Consider the following 20,177-nt stretch of genomic DNA (forward strand, 5'->3'; position numbering starts at 1 on the left):
CTAGAATACAGAACTTAGGGCTCAGCTGGGTTGGGAAGCCGCCGCCGGCGCCCACTTTTCCCATCGCGGGGGCGGAGAGCAGCGGAGAGAGGGGTCCCAGACCCAAGGTAGCCGCGCACGGCTCTGCGCTGCAGGGTGTCGGGGGCTGGCGCTCAGGACCCCAGCTCCATCCAAGCTGGGCCGTGGTGGGGGCAGGCGGAGGTGGCTCCAGGCAGGCGGCGGCCGCTCGCCCGGGCTGGGTTTGTGCCAAGCGCGGGTCTGGACGGAGCCAGCCGCCACCGCGCGGAGGTGGAGCTGAGCTGAAGTCACTGGCTGAGCGGGCGCGGGCGCTGGCGGGCGACGCGGGAAGAGGGGCGGGCGCTGCCGGGGCTCCGGGCACTGGAGGCGCAGCCGGCGACCTCCCCTCGGCCTCGCAGGGGCTGCCTCCGCCTCTTCCCGCTGCCTACTCTGCGCCCCCTCAGCCGCGGGTCCCCCCCGCTGAGTCGGCGCACCCTGCCCGCGGGGGCGGTCGACCCCGGACTCCTGGAGGGTCGATGTATCCGAGTTGGGAAGGGGCTTTACTCTGCCATCTCATTCCCAATGACTGGACACCTCTACCTGGCTTTTAACTCGGGCTCCGTGTTCTGGCCTGTGGGAAACCCTATAAAGGAAGACCTCAAAAACAATGTTGGATCCTTTGGGCACATATACACACAACATGCTCAAAAGATGATCTAAGACAACAATTATCACACTCTATGATCGATGAGGTTCCAGCTGGTTAGTGGTGAAATCGGGTTGGAAACCAGTCTGATACCTGATTATTTTACACTATTTCTCTTAACTTGTAATAGGAGCATGTATTGCAGCTATTTTGAATTTGAATAGCAATTTATTTGAGGAAATAATTCTTCAAACTAATTAAGAATGCTATGCTAGTTTATGCTAAAGGAAAAATATCCATATTCTCCTTCGAAAGTTTTCCATTTTTTGGAGACATTATTTTAGAGTACAGCATAGTCTCTCTTCCTTTAATGCTTCTGTATTCATTCAGGTAAATACTACCCTCAGTTTTCTTCCTTCTCATTTTTAGGTTTTTCCCTTCCTTGATGGTTACATGACTTTAGTACAAATATATGTCTCACAAATTAGAACAGTGACTTATTGGCTCACAAAATGCTGCACCTTGTGATACCATTTGATAAAATATCTTCTATTTTAGATTGTTTTTATAAAGAAACGAGAGAAAACTAGAGGAAGAGCAAAGATGCTGGTTCTTTTCACACGCTACCCAGGGAATGATGGTACTGTCCTTTAAAATATTGCCACGCATCAACAAATTCTGGAATAGGCCTGAAACCAATCATTGTATCTCTGCTTAAATTCCAAACTACAGTGGCTTAAGAAGAGCGCTTAAGTTCTCCTATTTATAAATATTTGACTAAGATCCTTTAATCAATTTACAAGGAAGTTGTAAAAGGTAAAACCACTTTATGAACAGCCTGAAAATAAAACATTATTTTCATGCATTATATAACTCGTCTCATCACAGTGTTAAATAGGTTCTGCATTTTTTTCTAAATTAGTAAATGTCACAGGTGCTCTGAAAGATAGGCAGGAAGAAGGAATTACCTGCATTCTTATAAAAAAAAAAAAAAATACAGGTCTGGTGCCCCTGCCGCCTCCTGCAACGCCGCCACCGCCGCTCCGCCATGACCACCGCTGCCTCCTGCCCTGCAGCCGCCACCACCGCCTGTGTTGACGCCGCCTCGGGACTGGTTGTATGATTAGGCCACAATCTTCAATGAGTAAACATATTGCTCAATGCTGTGGTGTTCTTGATCACACATTTATGGAGTTTCTGAAGGGCAGTGGAGATTACTGCCAGGCACAGCACGACCTCTATGCAGACAAGTGAACTGTAGAAACTGATTAATACTCCATCAAGAAGCCCACATAAGACTGGTTATCCTGGACACAGAAGTGTTGAATTGAAATCCACAGAGCATTTTACAAGAGTTCTGACCTGGATGGGGTAAACCTCAGTGCACTTCTTTTCTGGTGGCCTCAGTATTACTGGATTAAAGAATTGCTGCTGCTTGTTAGGAGGTTCATTTCATTTATCATTACTTACAACTTCATACTCAAGCACTGAGAATTTCAGTGGAGTATATTGAAGTAGACTTCAGTTTCTTTGCATCATTTCTGTATTCCAATTTTTAAAAAATTATTTCATAACCCTATTGAGTGTTTTTTAACTAAATTAACATGGCTGGAATGAACCGCCCAGCTCCTGTGGAAGTCACATACAAGAACATAAGATTTCTTATTACACACAATCCAACCAATGTGACCTTAAACAAATTTATAGAGGAACTTAAGAAGTATGGAGTTACCACAATAGTAAGAGTATGTGAAGCAACTTATGACATCACTCTTGTGGAGAAAGAAGGTATCCATGTTCTTGATTGGCCTTTTGATGATGGTGCACCACCATCCAACCAGATTGTTGATGACTGGTTAAGCCTTGTAAAAATTAAGTTTCGTGAAGAACCTGGTTGTTGTATTGCTGTTCACTGTGTGGCAGGCCTTGAGAGAGCTCCAGGACTTATTGCCCTAGCATTAATTGAAGGTGGAATGAAATATGAAGATGCAGTACAATTCATAAAACAAAAGCAGCATGGAGCTTTTAACAGCAAGCAACTTTTGTATTTGGAGAAGTATCGTCCTAAAATGCGGCTGTGTTTCAAAGATTCCAATGGTCATAGAAACAACTGTTGCATTCAATAAAATTGGGGTGCCTAGTGCTATTGGAAGTGGAACTTGAGATAGAGCCTAATTTGTTATACATATTAGCCAACATGTTGGCTTAGTGAGTAAGTCTAGTGTAGCTTCCATAGGAGTATTGAAAGGCAGTTTTACCAGGCCACAAGCTAGACAGATTTGGCAACCTCTGTATTTGGGTTACAGTCAACCTATTTGGATACTTGGCAAAAGATTCTCGCTGTCAGCATATAAAATGTGCTTGTCATTTGTATCAGTTGACCTTTCCCAAAATCATGCAGTATTGAGTTATGACTTGTTTCTATTCCCATGCCAGAATCTTATCAATACATAAGAAATTGAGGAAGATTAGGTGCCAAAATACCCAGCACAATACTTGTATATTTTTAGTACCATACAGAACTAAAATCCCAGGAACTATGAACACTCTAGACCTTATGTGGTTTATTCCTTCAATCATTTCAAACATTGAAAATAGGGCTTACATGGTTATTTGCTCACTTGATGTTTACATCTCCCACACTCATACCAGTATACATCAGGTTTGCCTAACCATTGATTTTTTTTTTTACCAAGTCTTACAGTGATTATTTAGTGTGTTTCTATAAATCTCACTTTGTGCTATTATTTAAAAAAACTCCATTTTGAAAATCTACATTGTACAGAAGCACATGTCTTTAATGTCTTCAGACAAAAAAGCCTTACATTAATTTAATGTTTGCACTTTGAAGTGCAACTTAACAAGGAGGGCCCGAGAAAAGAATTGGAAGGGGCTATTAATTATTTTTAGCAAGATGTTGCCTTTGTCTTGTGCAGAACATGTAGAATATGCTCTTTAATTTAGCAAAACATTTTTAAAAGGTAGAGATGCTTTCTTATTGTAATCATAAACTTCCTGAAATTATTGTAATTTTTTTCCATACTTATCAGAATTGTGTTTGCCAACTTATTTTTGTTTGAAAGTGTAATTTTTTTTACCTTCCCAGCCTCTCTTGCAAAAAAAGAAGTGGGTTTCTGCTAATGAATTGAGCAGACATCTAACATTTTATATGCCTTTTGAGCTGTGTAACTTAATATTTGGATACTTGATAATTTGTTTTATTATGTAATTGATAAAATGGTGATGTGTATTAATGTTAGTTCAACCATATATTTATACTGTCTGGGGATGTGTGGTTATAGTTCTGTGGGAGAAATAGTTTTGTCAGTGTAAAAACTTAGTGCAAGAGCTGAAACATCTAAATGAATAATGACATGCAAAAAATAAAAATAAAATAAAATAAAATACAAACAGCAAACAAAACTCACAAAGAACAAGCATTTATATTTGTGTATACTAACCAATATATACAGATACCTGTAAATCATTTTATATGCATCTGTATTTATGTTATGCTACATGTGTGTTTATTATGATGTCTCCAATTGCAATCCATAACCATATATACTTTTCTAGCCTGCTTTCTTACTTATTGGTAATTCAGACCCCAACAGTGAGAAACCTGCAAACCATCATTTATCACCCATTTACTCATCTTTTTAATGCTGGTCTACATGAATAGCTGTGCCAAATTTTTAATTTGTAACCCCATGTGAAGTAACCTTACCAACTAGATTGCAGGGTTTAAGTGCAATTCCTTTCTCCTTTAGTATAATAGGCTTCATTCACACACACACACACACACACACACACACACACACACACATACATATGCTACATCCTTAATATAAAGTTTTATAAAGGAAATAAACTGTGTAAAATATAGACTACATATACTGTAATTCGAATTCATATGTTGATATCTTTAGTATCTCAGAAGATGATGCCCTGGTGGTCAGTTCCATTGCCACTTAGGCTTACCAGTTGCACACTCTGTATAGTTACCGAGTATAATTCTGATTTCAGGTGACTATGACAGGGTAATTCTCACTCCTACAAATGCCTGAGCATGCAGTTTATTGATTCAAGGTCTATAACATTATTTTTGTAAACGAATAACATTCTGTTTCCTTCCTCTGTAGAATTTTTAATGGCATCAATATGTAGCTAGATCACTGAATTCAAAGTTTGTGCTGTGGGATCCTATGATATAGAAGGTTGCTTTATGTATGATCTCCTTTGACTCTACGTCTCACATCCAGGTCATGCTGACGCCAAAGGTGGGTTCCCATGGCCTTGGGCAGCTCTGCCTCTGTGGCTTTGCAGGGTATAGTCCCTCTCCTGCTGCTTTCATAGACTGGTGTTGAGTGTCTGTGTCTTTTCCAGGCACATGATGCAAGCCGTCAGTGGATCTCCCATTCTAGGGTCTGAAGAATGGTGGCCCTCTTCTCACAGCTCCACTAGGCAATGCCCAAATGGGGACTCTGTGTGGGACCCTCAACTCCACATTTCCTTTCTGCACTGCCCTGGCAGAATTTCTCCATGAGCACCCCACCCCTGTAGGAAACTTCTGCCTTGATATCCAGGCATTTCCATACATCTTCTGAAAACTAGGCGGAGGTTCCCAAATGACAATTCTTGACTTCTGTGTACTTGCAGGCTTAATATCACATGGAAGCTGCCAAGGCTTGGGGCTGGCACCCCCGAAGCAACGGCCTGAGCTGTACATTGGCCCCTTTTAGCCACAGTTGGAGTGGCTGGGATGCAGGGCACCAAGTCCCAAGGTAAGGGGGCCCCTGGGCCTGGGCCTGCAAAACCATTTTTCCCTCCTAGGCCTCTGAGCCTGTGATGGGAGGAGCTGCTTTTAAAGAACTCTGACTTGCCCAGGTGACATTTTTCCCATTGTCTTGGTGATTAACATTTGGCTCCTTGCTACTTATGCAGACTTTTGCAGCTAAGTTGAATTTCTCTCCAGAAAATGGGCTTTTCTTTTCTATTGCATATCAGGCTGAAAATTTCCCAAACTTTTATGTTTGGCTGCCTGTTGAATGCTTCACTGCTTAGAAATTTCTTCCCCCAGATACCCTAAATAATTTATCTTAAATTCAACGTTCCACAGATTTCTAGGGCAGGGCCAAAATACTGCCAGTCTCTTTGAATAGCAACAGTAACCTTTACTCCAGATTCCAAGAAGTTCCTCATCTCCATCTGAGACCACCTTAGACTGGACCTAATTGCACTATCAGCATTTTGGTCAAAGTCATTCAACAACTATCTCGGAAGTTCCAAACTTTTCCACATCTTCTGGGCTTGTGACCTCTCTAAGTCTATAAGAAGTTCCAGTGTGTGATGTTCCCCTTCCGGGCCTATCATGAGGAGGGGGGAAGGGGGAGGGATTGCATTGGGAGTTATACCTGATGTAAATGACAAGTTGATGGGTGCTGACGAGTTGATGGGTGCAGCACACCAACATGGCACAAGTATACATATGTAACAAACCTGCACGTTATGCACATGTACCCTAGAACTTAAAGTATAATAAATAAATAAATAAATAAATAAATAAATAAATAAATAAAAGAAGTTCCAAATGTTCCCACATTTTCCTATCTTCTTCTGACCCCTGCAAACTGTTCCAACCTCTGCCTGTTATCCAGTTCCAAAGTTGCTTCCACATTTTCAGGTATCTTCACAGCAACACCCCACTACTGGTACCAATTTACTGTATTAGCTTGTTTTCATGCTGCTAATAAAGACGTACCTGAGACTGGGTAATTTATAAAGGAAAGAGGTTTAATTGATTCACAGTTCAGCATGTCTAGGGAGGCCTTGGAAAACAAACGTGTCTTTCTTGACATGACAGCAGCAAGAAGAAGTGCCCTTATAAAACCATCAAATCTTGTAAGAACTCACTATCATGAGAAGAGCAGCATGGTGGTAAACACCACCATGATTCAATTACCTCCCTCCAGGTCCTTCCGACAACACAAGGGAATAATGGGAACTACAATTCTAGATGAGATTTGGGTGGGGATGCAGCCAAACAACATCATCTACAAAGTCTAAAATATTTACTATCCGGTATTTTTTTTTTAAGTTTGCTGACCTTTTCTTTATATCAAGGTGTTCAATGATTGCCCATTGGTATAGCTTGATAATTACATTAAATGTTGTCCCTTCCACATTATAGTGAACTGCATGGTAGCAGAAACAGTTTTTTTTTTCTTTTATGGCTCTTCATTATTTTATCTCTAGTGCCTAGCACTGTACCTGGATTACAGTTAGAAAGTTTCATAAATCATTGCCATGAATTCATTTTCAGTAAACAAATATCTATAAAATCTCTAAAAACAATTTGATAACTATGGAGATTATGGAAAGAGAAACAAAAAGAAAAAATATGGAATAATAAAAAAACCAAGACAATGTCATTTAAAGATAAAATTAACAAAACATAAAAGTAAGTAAACACAGTTTCAGTCATACAAGAGAAGGGCTCCTGACATGTTCCAATTTCAGCAATGCCTACGACTAAGTACTTGTTATGTCTCAGGAACTAAGAATTTATTGATGTATAGCAGTGCTTTCGTTGATACATCAAAACAGTAGGAGACTTGCTCAGAACTTTTTGAAATGCACCTTAAAGAATATTTTATTCATTTAGCAAATAGGTTCTTATTACAAATATCCTTTTATGAGACAGTCATATTCTGTAAAGAACTGCAGGAATGTAGAGAAAAAGATACAGCCAAAAAGACAGAACATGTTTGAATAGCTGTCAGAAAGTGTTACAGTCAAGAATTATCTCTGCTGTCTAAAAGGTATGTAGAAAACACTTTTCAGAAGAAAAATAAAAAACCTCCAAATATACAACTATTATTAAGGAAAGGTTTGTTTACACTGACACGTTCACTTGAAAGCATCAATCTGAGTCTCTCTATCTATACTTTACTAAACTAACTGTGGAGTAATATACTATATGTCATCTATCTCAGACATGGCATTGTAAATATTTTATGGCTTAAAATTGTATGATGATTGCATGCCTGTGGGTTAGTATACATCTTAATAATACTTTAGAGCAGCAAAATAAATGTGTTTACTTTAGCCAATTATATTTCCCATATAATAGGACCAAGACTAAATCTGCCTCATGACTCTAGAAAAGCCTGAGTCTTTCTTGGTCCCAAGGTCTCCCAATGTCATAAAAAACACTAACAAGAGTTCTCAGCTCATGGCACAAATTAGTTTTTGTATTAAATAATACCACTATTCAGTATTTTAAATACTGAATAAGCAGATTGTGAAAGAGTTGGACTCAAACAATCACATTCAACAAATATGTTTGTTCTTTACTCCCTAATAGGCTCTCTCATTCCCAAACACACCTAGTTCTTTAAAAAAGTCACTGTGGTCTATTAGCCTTATGGTAAAGCAGATACAACTGCAGTAGGTGATATGGGAAGGGGCATGTTGAGGATTCACTTGGGAAGGTTACAGAAGGCCACATGATTAATGGTCCTGAAAGTCATGATAAAGATTTGCCCTTTATTCTATGTTCCAAAGAGTAACTACCAGACCTACTGGAATATCAAGTCTTCCTTATCCCCTGACACCAAAGTTAAAGTGAACACTAGTCTAGGAGGAAGCTGAGAGTGAGATAAAATCCAGGTGGTTTCAAAGCCCTCTTCCCTGCATCTGTCAGTCTGTAATAACCAATTTCAGTTGTTCCTCATAGGAGAGCAGAATCAATAACTGTGTTTAAGTGAAGTCGCCCATACATATTTAGGGCTGTGTGATAAAAAACACATTATTCTTAGAAATGAAGATGTGTGGTGAGGAAAGGACATGTTTTCTCTGGTCCCTGGCTTCTCATACTACCCTTGACATATGGCAAGAAAAACATGGAGATTAAGACTGGGCTTTGGAATCAAAACCTCCTGGGTTTCCTTCCTATCTCTCTACTTACTATGTGTTCTTAACTTCTCTGTGTCTCCGATTCCTTATATTTACAAGAGGACTTTGTAAGGTTGCACATGAGATTCAAGGAGATTATCCATGTAACATGCTTTGCCACTTAACTCCAGTCTCTGCGCATAATAAATTATCAACTCTTATTATAAATGTACAGTTGCTGATTAACGTTTCAGTATCAATAGTTTCCATTGATCCTCTGAGAGTGGCAAATATGTCCTCAAAAATGGACAGGTCTGTGTGGAGAGCATGTAGCTGTGGGGCTAATGATGAATTCCCATAAGACAGAAACTTTCTTCACTCACATGAAGTGACCTCTGACTGTTAGTGGCAAGATAGTGCTCTTGAGTTTGATGGCATACAAGAAACCTGCTCTTCCAGGCAGGAATATCAGTACTCATTTCTCACACATTTTATGAAGTGCATCTGGTATGTGGCAGTTATGATTTAATTGTTATTTTCAGCTTAATGACTAAAAATATGTATGGATCAAAATTATATTCATTTGAAGACAGCCACCTTAGGAAAGATTATAGCAGACTCTCTCCTTGAAGTGATTCCTCATTTTGCCCAAACGGCCAGTACAGTACTTTTGACTACAGCTACTCTAAGTTGCTGAGGATAATGCTGACATGTGGCCTTCACTGTGTCATAACATTTTTAGAGTATCCTAAAAATACAGGGCTGAACCACGAAGCAGCTTCTCAATGTGGAGATGGGAGAGCACACCAAAGACAAAGCATATCAAAGTCTGGTACTCTAGACAAGGCCAGTGAACTGCCACAGTTCAAATCCAAAACATGGGAACACTGTTAAAATGGGATGTTTGGTACAAAAAGGATAGTCAGAGTCTGTGTAACTCTTGGAGAAAAATAACATATTTTCTTTACTCATAATTCACTCAAAGATTTATATAACTTTGCACTCTCCACGGCCTATGTAAATGCGTGTATCATAGTTGGAATGACCCCCTAGATATAATTCAGTTCTAATGTTTTCTTTGTTACCTTTTCCCCACCTCTAAAAAAAGAATCTCATCCACTTGAAGAACCTCTATCTATGGACATTCATTTGTCACCTGCAACTCAAAAGGAAACGACTTTTGCAAATACTAAGTCAGAGTATATTATAACTGGGCCAAATGTCTATGGATACAATTGCCCTGCTGTTGTACACTGCAACAGCACACTGTTCTTCACCTAAACACACTGCTGTTGAAAAGCACACTGCTCTTCACCTAAGGGCCTGATCATGTTAGTCCCCCTATGCAGATCTGCCCAGTTTTCATGGTTTGGCTCAAGCCCCACCTATTCCATTTAAACTTCTGCAACAGTCCTTGCTCATACAGATCCCCAATTCCTTTCCACGCCTGAAGGTCTGAGAACCAAGAGAGTCAATAGTGTAAGTCCTGATTTGAATCCAAAGGACCAACAACCAGGAGCACCAATATAAAACAGCAGGAGAAGATGGATGTCCCAGCTCAAATAGAAACAGCAAATTTTCCCTTTCTTCACTTTTCTGTTTTATTTGGGCCCTCAGCATATTGAATGATTCCCACCTATGTTGGTGAGGGTGATCTTCTTTACTCAGTGTACCAACACAAATACTAATCTTTGCTAGAAACACCTTTACAGACACATTCAGAAATAAAGTTTTACCAGATATCTGGACATCCCTTAGATCACTTAGGTTGACACAAAAAAATTAACCATCACTCTTGAAACAACCACCTTGGTTCCACATCACGAACCAACAAATTGAGGATGTCAGAATCATCCTACTATTACTGGCCTGCTTAGTCTCCAATTATTGTGAATGAAATACAGTCTATTTCATTTAAGGCAATATGTTGGTAGACTAGACTCTACCCTATACTAATACTTTACTTATTTCGTAAAAAACTTATTCAACATTCTCTACATATTGTTCAGTTTTTGATGCTTTTTCCTATTCCTTGGTCCCCAAACCCTCACTTGCTGTTATCCTTAACCCTTAGTTCACCCTACATATAAAAATGTTAACTTACTATTTGGCAGTGACCAACATCAAAATGTCTCTATAACTTTGCTATGCTCTTTCTACATTCTGGAATGTCATACTCTTGTTTTTCTCTTTAATTACTATCCTTCTTTTAATGACAATTTTAAGTGTACATCTTCCAAGAAGTCTACCATATAATTGCAAGAGAATGAATGAATTTTCTTGACCTCTTTCTGTTTCTGTAATAATCTTTATATTTAAGTCAACTTTTGTTGCTCTGCTGTATCCAATTGCTTCATCTGTCAGTGTGCAGGAGTCTGAAATCTAATGAGTCTCTGATTCAACACGGTGATACCTACAGCCTAAATCAAGGTTGTTTGAATTGTCTTTGGTTGTTTTTTGTCTAGAAGTCTGATTGCCTTTGAATTATAAGGACCCAAAAGGAAATGCATACTTTATAATAATCTTGAAATCTTCTAAGTGTTTACTTCTCTGTTTTTCCTATTGTTCCTGTTGAATTGAATTGGAATGGCATTGACTACACAAAGAATGATTCCTTTCATTACATTAAGCAATATATACTTTGTGCAGACAGATTGAATTATAGGAATTTAAAAGATGATATAATTATATCTCCAGAAAGTTTTGAAAACAAAATAAGTGACATAAATATGCATACTCTAGTATTGGCACACAATAGGTACTCAATAAATATTCTATTATCTTCCTTTTCATGAGAGAATTGAAGTGAAAACTTGAAGAAATTTTAAATTGGCATTGTTTTGCTCCAATGAATAATAATCCAGTTGCATTCCTGATCTAGTAGTGATTACTCATGAATCTGACCCGAAAAGTTTAAGGAAGGCATCATTACTATCAGCAACAAACATAATAAATTAGAAGATCCTCTAAATAACCATCTCATTATATAAGTATTTTCTTTCAGATTGGAAGGTCACCTGATTAAATCTAGGTACATTTTAAAAGGAGGAGGACATTTTCCAAGTTAATATACTATTATCAAATATAATACCCTGAGACCTTTATTTTCTGTAACATGAGAAAGGTAAACTTGATGATTCTCAAATCTTTTCAGTTCCAATATTTATACTTCTCTATATATTTATTATGAAGACTTGACTCATGAAATTGTAGAGGCAGGCAAATTTCAAGATCTGCATGGTAAGTCAGCAACTTGGAGACTTGGAGATCTAGGAGAGCTAATGGTTTAGTTCCAGTTAAAGCCCAAAGGCCTGAGAACCAGGCCTCCTGTCGCTCCTATTATCTGTCCTATGGTGCTTCTGCCTCAACACTGTCAGTCTTGAGACTCAGGAAAAGCAAATGTTTCCATTTGAACCCAAAACCTGTGTTCCAGTCTAAAGGCAATCTAAACTCTTACTCAGAGGAGGGTAAGCTTTTTGTTCTATTCAGGCCTTTTGACTGGTTGTATGAGGCTCACCCCTATTAAAGGTGGGAAATATGATTACTCTGCCCATGAATTTAGTGTTAATTTCACCTCAATACAGCCTCACAAAAATATCCAGAATGTTTCACCAAATACCTGACCGCCCCATAGCCCAGCCAAGTTGACACATAAAATAAATCATCAAAATCACCACTATCACCAACATCATCATTATCATCATCATCATCAAAATAATAAAAATACTATTAGAATATACATTCCAAGACACACTGTTATTGGAAACGTCTGTAATTTGTTTATTGATTTAATGACAAGAGAAGACTTACTTACTAGTGTTACATTTACAAGTACACAGTATCTTTCCTCAGAAGGATTCTGCCATGTGGGGCTTAAATATCAAAGTGTTGTATAAATGTTGCCTGGTTTGTTTACAGATATGGGGCTTAGGAAACTTAGATGCATATTTTGGCCACTCCATTTCTTACAAAAAATGTCAAAACAAGAAAAACAGAGAAGGCTTGCTTTCTTGTTTTTTTTTTTTTTCTTCTAAACTGTAAGTCAACTTGCAGTTTTATTTTAGTACTCCATCCTATTTCATATACTTGACTACTTACTCCTCTACAAAAGTCATATTGATTTAATTTGGCAGAAGACAATCTTTCTAGCCCCAACTCCCATTGTTCTGCTTTTAAATGTAACAGGAGACCAAATTAAACAAAACATCATTTCCCATGCATTTATTTCCTTTTTGTAATAAAATGAACAGTGAGGGTCAATTATGTGTTGACCCTTGTTCTGATGCTGACACTGTAATAATAAACAAGACGGACATGAAATATCTGTCCTTACAGAACCTACATTACAATCAAGTGGAAGTTTCATAACTCAGGGTTATTGTAACAACATGCCCACCCCATTTTGAGTTTCTCATGGGTATGTGGCTCCCAACCACTTCCTAATGTCAATTCCAGCACCACATACCTATTGGTCTGATCAGACTGCCATTACAAAATTCCATAGACGAGGGGGATTAGACAACAGAAAGATATTTCTCACAGTTCTGGAGACTGGGAATACAAAATCAAGCTGCTCACAAGATAGGTTGATTCTAAGGACTCTTTTCTTGTCTGGAAGGCACCTGCCATCTCACTGTGGGCTCACATGACCTCTTCTCCTTATGCCACATGAGGAGTAAGAGAAAGACAGAAAGTTCCTTATAGTCTCTTCTTATAAGGGCAGTAATCCCATTATGAGGCCCCTACGCTAATACACTTACCTAATCCTAATTACCTCCCAATGGCACCATATACAAAAGCCATCATATTGGGGATTAGGGCTTCAACATATACACTTTCGGGGGAAGAAAATATTCAGTCCATAGCAACTTACTTCGTATTTCCTGACGCCTGTGGAAAGAAATTAGTCTCCCTGCAAAACACCTCTCTATGTCCATATTTAATTTCTCCCAAAGAGATAGGAAATTTCTTTAGGTTTTTGTAGGATTATAACAAATTATTTTTTCTGACACACTAAAAACCCCAGCAGGGACTCACACATATTAGATATTCAATAAATATTTACTGAATGAATGATTTTTTAAAAATCTCTCAGCAGGACTATCCTTAGATGATTAAGAATTCTCTCTTCTATCCAGACTCATAACACATTTCACTACATTGGCATCAGCCTCATAGTTTCCCAAAATAATCAGGATATCATGATCTCTATTTGGACTGCATTATTTTTATTGGCTTTCGGGCTCTTAAATATATGCTGGCTTCTTCCCCTTCTGCTGTCTAATATCTCAAACTAAAAATCTTAGTCCTAAACTGACCCTTAAAACCATCTTTCTCAATAGTTCTGAAACCTGGATATCTAAAAGCAGCCATCATACTCCAGAGATTCTAATTTAATTATTTTGTTGAAACTTCAACATCACCTTATCGAATTTATACAGCCAGGTTTGGGTATCAAAAATCTTAAACAACTTTCCTGTATTATACATATAAGAAAATCTGTTATCTATTACAGTGAAGAAACTCAAGGTCAGAGATATCAAGTAACTTGTTGGGCGGAAGCTGGTGGGGCGATCACTCAGCTAATCTATTCATTAAACCAAGTCTCCTGCTCTATATTGACTTTTGATAAATTCATACATTCTTTCTTTTCATGTTATCAAGTAATGAAATCCTCAGTCAATACTCTCTGACGGCCTCAACACATACATATTCACTATCTCTCAAGAGAAGAAACACATGGTTTCCTGAACTTGCTGCAAATTTCATTAAATGCATCAAACATTCTTTGATTTGAGGAACAGCATATGTTACCATGACAGAACTTAATGCCATTTAACAGTACAGAAGCACCCACTAGTCCAGATTCTAAACAAACTGGTCATAATCCTTACCTCAGAATAACCACATGGAACATTTCCACAAGGACAAACGTGCTGGATTTTCTTTCTTTCAGGATGGTTGCAAGTGTTAAATAATATAATCCATATAAAACTCTAAGCATAATGCTCATGAATTTTTAAAGGTTGTTCAATTAATAGTAACAATAACTATTATTATAAGACACTTTTACTTTTTCTATGACAATGACCAGTGATGTCTGTCACCTCTGATGGGAAGCAAAGTTAATGCACAATGCCCAGGTAGGGACAAAAAACACTTTCACTTAAAGGATTTAGGAGACTGTACCAGGGACTTTAAATTTCATTTAACTTTCATATTAAATTAATGTCTTTAGTTTATAGATGAAAACACATCAGCTCAGAGAGGTTAAGTACCATACTCAGCATCACATAACTGAGATGTCACGGATCTGTTTTAAGCACCAAACTGTGTATTCTCAAAGCTTATGTGATTTTGTCTACAATAGATTCTCATTTTTGTTACAATATTTTCTGGACAATGTCAGATTAAGTGCATGGGCATTTATATGGTTTGGCTGTGTCTCCACTCAAATCTCATCTTGAGTTGTAGTTCCCATAATCTCCACGTGTCTTGGGAGAGACTGAGGGGGAGGTAATTGAATCACGGGAGTGGTTACCCTCATGCTGCTGTTCTCAAGATAGTGAGTGAGTTCTCACGAGACCTGATGGTTTTATAAGGGCTTTCCCCCTTTTGCTTGGCAGTTCCTCTTGCTGTTAAGTAATGAGGATCCAAATGCTAACTGCCAAGACAATGGGGAAAATGTCTCTAAGGCGTCAGCAGCCTCTCCCAACACAGGCCCAGTGGCCTAAAAGAGAAAAATGGTTTCCTAGGTGGGGTCAAGGGCCCCTTTGTTAAGTGCAGCCTTGGACTTGGTGCCCTACATCCCAGCGGCTCCAACCATGGCTAAAAGTAGCCAAGGTACAGCTTGGGGCATGGCTTCAGAGGGTGCAAGCCCCAGACTTGGCAGCTTCCACATGGTCTTGAGCCTGCAGGTACAGAGAAGTCAAAAATTGAAGTTTAGGAACCTTCACCTAGATTTCAGGTGTTGTATAGAAAGGCCCAGATGTCCAGGAAGAAGTTTGCTACAGGGGCAGGGCCCTCATGGGGGAAGAGGTTATGGGTAATAACCTCTAGCAGAAGGGTAATGTGGCATTGGAGTCCCCACAGAGAGTCCCTGCTGGGGCATGGCCTAGCAGAGTTGTGAGAAGTGGGCAACCACCCTCCAGAAGCCAGAATGGTAAATCCACCAATAGCTTGTGCTATGCACCTGCAATAGCCACAGACACTCAAAGCCAGTCCCTGAAAGCAGCCAGGAAGGGATGCTGTATTATGCAAAGCCACAGGTGTGGAGATTCCCAAGGCCATGGTAGCCCACTTCTTGCATTAGCATGACCTGGATCCGAGACATGGAGTCAAACGAGATCATTTTGGAGCTTTAAAATTTGACTGCCCTGCTGGATTTTGGAATTGCATGGGGCCTGTAGCTCAATTGTTTTGGCCAATTTCTCCCATGTGGAATGGCTGTATTTACCCAATGCCTGTATCCCCACTGAATCTAGGAAGTAACTAAATTGCTTATGATTTGACAGGCTCATAGGCAGAAGGGACTTGCTTTGTTTCAGATGAGATTTTTGACTTGGACTTTTGAGTTAATGCTGGAATGAGTTAAGACTTTGGGGCACTGTTGGGATGGGATGATTGTGTTTTGAAATGTGAGGACATGAGATTTTGGAGGTGCCGGGATGGAATTTTATTGTTTGGCTGTGTCTCCACCCAAATCTCATCTTGAGCTGTAGTTCCTACAATCCTCGTGTGTCATGGGAGGACTAGGTGGAGATAATTGAATCATGAGGGTGGTTTCCCCCATCCTGTTCTCATGATAGTTAGTTCTCATGATATCTGAATGGTTTTATAAGGTGCTTTCGCCTTCACTGGGCTTTCATTCTCTCTCCTGCCCACCTGTGAAGAGGTACATTTTGCCATGATTGTAAGTTTCCTGTGGCCTCCCCAGCCATGTGGAACTGTAAGCCAATTAAACCTCTTTTCTTTATAAATTTCCCAGTGTTGGAGTCTTGGGTATTTCCTTAAATCAACATGAGAATGGACTGACACAGCATCTAATTGATAATAGGAAGTTAAAGGTATCACTGTCACAACCCTAACCTTTTCAGGTAAAATTGTCAGCTTGCAATAATCATGATCTACAATGATATGAACATTTCTCAGGTTCTATATACTTGAACAGTAGCATTTATACCTTAAACTTTCTTAGTCAGTGTGGGCTGCTATAACAAAATACCATAGATTGGGTGGCCTAAATAAGTAACATTTATTTCTCACAGTTCTAGTGGCTGGAGATCCAAAATCAAGGGCCAGCAGGGTCAGCTTCTGGGAGGGTCTTCTTCCAGCTTTGTAGACAGTCATAGTCTTGCTGCATCTTCAGCAAGAAGACATAATCTACAGACAGATAATCTCTTTGGTGTCTCCTTTTATAAGGGAAATAATCCCATTCATCATGGTTCAAATCTTCATGAGCTAATCATACTCCAAAGCCCCCAATTCCAAATTCTATTGTGTATTAGACTGATGTATTAGAACATCAATGTATGAATTTTTGAGGGACACAAGCATTTAATCCATAGCATAAACCCTCTGAGAAAACCAGACTAGCCTTGCGGCATCTTTGCCTCTGACTACACTGAACTCAGTACCTGGAGTGCCTACATTTGTTCTCTGGCTATGTGAATGTTCCTCAGACCTCAGGTCCAATTCAAGTGCCACTTCTCTGCAATGTCATGCATAGACTTCCTTATTTTAGCTTTCTCTGAATTTGTATTTCATGGTTCGTGGTCTGAACCATGTAGCTGCTAAGTTTATCTAGCATGGGATTTTTGGTAGATACTTTTTGGCTGAAAGTGACATATATCATTTAAAATCTCTTAATCAAGTGAGGAAAATGTAATAGAAGAACAAAAAGATTTCTCTGGAATCTTAAACAGGTCACAGAGCCGGACCTCGAGGGGACCTGAACCAGGATTTGGAAGGCTAATGCAGACATAGATGCTATTTACTCTCACTTCCTCTCTTTTCTTCTTGGAGCTCACCTCTGCTGTAGTAATCTGTGGAGCCCTGGCTTCAGCACCATCAAATTTATCATGGACAGTGAGTGATAGGCTACTATTGAATAATACAGATTGATCCAGACCTTTTAAACTTATCTGACTATACCCATCTAGATAACTGCTCCTTGCAAGCCCCAAACCAATATACACATTAACTTCTCTTTTTCTTTCTTTTTTTTTTTTTTTGAGATGGAGTCTCATTCTGTCGCCCAGGCTGGAGTGCAGTGGTGTGATCTCGGCTCACTGCAACCTCTGCCACCTGGGTTCAAGCGATTCTCCTCCCTCAGCCTCCCAAGAAGCTGCGATTGCTGGCGTGCTTCACCACACCCAGCTAATTTTTTTTTGTATTTTAGTAGAGAAGTATTTCACCGTGTTAGCTAGGCTGGTCTCGAACTCCTGGCCTCAAGTGATCCGCCCATCTCAGCCTCTCAAAATGCTGGGATTACAGGCATGAACCACCATGCCCAGCCCAATATACACATATTCTATCCATTTTCATGTTTCATAACTTTTCAATGCTTTGTGACAAAGGTTTTTGTTTTTGGTGTGAGATTAAAGCAGTTGATATTTATAAAAGAATTAGATAGTGTCTAAAACATTGTAATCACAGCCCAAATGTTTGTTAAATTCACTGGCAAGCGTGTTCTATTTTAAACATTGTTTATTTCATTTTTTCATTTTTTTAATTGAAACTTTTTAATTTCAATAGGTTTTTTTGGGGAAGAGATGGAGTTTGGTTTCATGAATTAGTTTTTAGTGGTAATTTCTGAGATTTTGGTGCACTCATCACCCAAACAGTGTACACTGTACCCAATATGTAGTTTTTTCTTCCATCCCTTCCTTTCCCCTGAGTCCCCAAAGTCCAATATATCATTCGTATGCCTTTGTGTCCTCATAGCTTAGCTCCCACATATAAGTGAGAACATTTAATGTTGGGTTGTCCATTCCTGAGTTACTTCATTTAGAATAATAGTCTCCAATTCCATCCAGGTTGCTGTGAATGCAATTATTTTGTTGCTTTTTTTGGTTGAGTAGTATTGTCAGGCCTCTGAGCCCAAGCTAAGCCATCATACCGGCTGTGACCTACACATACACATCCAGATGGCCTGAAGTAACTGAAGAATCACAAAAGAAGTGTAAATGATCTGTTCCTGCCTTAACTGATGACATTACCTTGTAAAATTCCTTCTGCTGGCTCATCCTAGCTCAAAAGCTTCCCCACTGAGCACCTTGTGTCCCCTGCCCCTGCCCGCCAGAGAACAACCCCTTTTGACTGTAATTTTCTACTACCTACCCAAATCCTATAAAATGGCCCCACCCCTATCTCCCTTCGCTGACTCTCTTTTCGGACTCAGTCTGCCTGCATTTAGGTGAAAAAAACAGCCTTGTTGCTACAGAAAGCCTGTTTGGTTGTCTCTTCACAGGGATGCAAGTGAATGATCTGAGGTGCCTGACGTCCAGGCATTCTTTTACACATCGGTCCTTCCCTAGTCTCTGTTCCTAATGCAACTCATCCCAAATCTTGCTTCTTTCCCTCCCACCTGTCCCTTCAGTCCCAACCCCAAGCATTGCTGAGTCTTTTGAATCTTCCTTTTCTATGGATCCATCTGACCTCTCCCCTCCTCCCCAGGCTGCTCCTGGCCAGGCCTAACCAGGCCCCTATTCTTCCTCAGCCTCTTCCTCTCCTCACACCAGGTCCGACTTACAGTTTCCTTCCACGACTAACCCTCCCCCACCTGCCCAGCAATTTCTTCTTAAAAAGGTGGCTGGAGCTAAAGGCATAGTCAAGGTTAATGCTCCTTTTTCTTTATGGACCTCTCCCAAATCAGTTAGCATTTAGGCTCCTCTTCATCAAATATGAAAAACCCAGCCCAGTTCATGGCTCATTTGGCAGCAACCCTGAGACATTTTACAGCCCTAGACCCTAAAAGGTCAAAAGGCCATCTTATTCTCAATATACATTTTATACCCAATCTGCTCCTGACATTAAATAAAGCTCCAAAAATTAAATTCCAGCCCTCAAACCCCACAATAGGACCTAATTAACCTCACCTTCAAGGTGTACATTAATAGAGTAGAGGCAGCCAAGTATCAACATATTTCTAAGTTGCAATTCCTTGCCTCCACTGTGAGACAAACCCCAGCCACATCTTCAGCACACAAGAACTTCCAAACGCCTGAACTGCAGTGTCCAGGCATTCCTCCAGGACTGCCTACCCCAGGATCTTGCTTCAAGTGCTGGAAATCTGGCCACAGAGCCAAGGAATGCCCGTAGCCCAGGATTCCTCCTAAGTCATGTCCCATCTGTGCGGGACCCCACTGGAAATTGGACTGTCCAACCTGGCAGCCACTCCCAGAGCCCATGGAGCTCTGGCCCAAGGCTCTCTCCTTGACTCCTTCCCAGATCTTCTCGGCTTAGCAGCTGAAGATTGACACTGCCCAATCGCCTCAGAAGCCTACAGGACCATCACAGATGCTTCGGCTAACTTTCACAGTGGAGGGTAAGTCCGCACCCTTCTTAATTGATATGGAGGCTACCCAATCCACATTACCCTCTTTTTAAGGGCCTGTTTCCTTTGCCTCCATAACTG

At 39.9% G+C, this 20,177-nt stretch overlaps 1 protein-coding gene across 3 annotated transcripts; it reads left to right on the plus strand.

Moving 5' to 3' along the window:
• The first annotated feature begins 2,099 nt into the window (after positions 1–2,099).
• LOC126962323 (protein tyrosine phosphatase type IVA 1-like) lies at positions 2,100–2,769 on the plus strand. 3 transcript variants are annotated; one of them, XM_050803173.1, is made up of 2 exons: positions 2,100–2,576; positions 2,652–2,769. In XM_050803173.1, the coding sequence occupies exons 1-2, from the start codon at positions 2,248–2,250 to the stop codon at positions 2,767–2,769; spliced, it is 447 nt and encodes a 148-aa protein (XP_050659130.1). In that variant the 5' UTR covers positions 2,100–2,247. The 3 variants fall into 3 exon arrangements, with proteins under 3 accessions (XP_050659130.1, XP_050659131.1, XP_050659129.1); XM_050803174.1 differs by having other exon boundaries at positions 2,100–2,352; positions 2,446–2,769; XM_050803172.1 differs by having other exon boundaries at positions 2,100–2,769.
• The last annotated feature ends 17,408 nt before the right edge of the window (positions 2,770–20,177 follow it).

This window comes from Macaca thibetana, chromosome 9 (genome assembly GCF_024542745.1).
Source record: "Macaca thibetana thibetana isolate TM-01 chromosome 9, ASM2454274v1, whole genome shotgun sequence".
In the NCBI taxonomy this organism is placed as follows: domain Eukaryota; kingdom Metazoa; phylum Chordata; class Mammalia; order Primates; family Cercopithecidae; genus Macaca; species Macaca thibetana.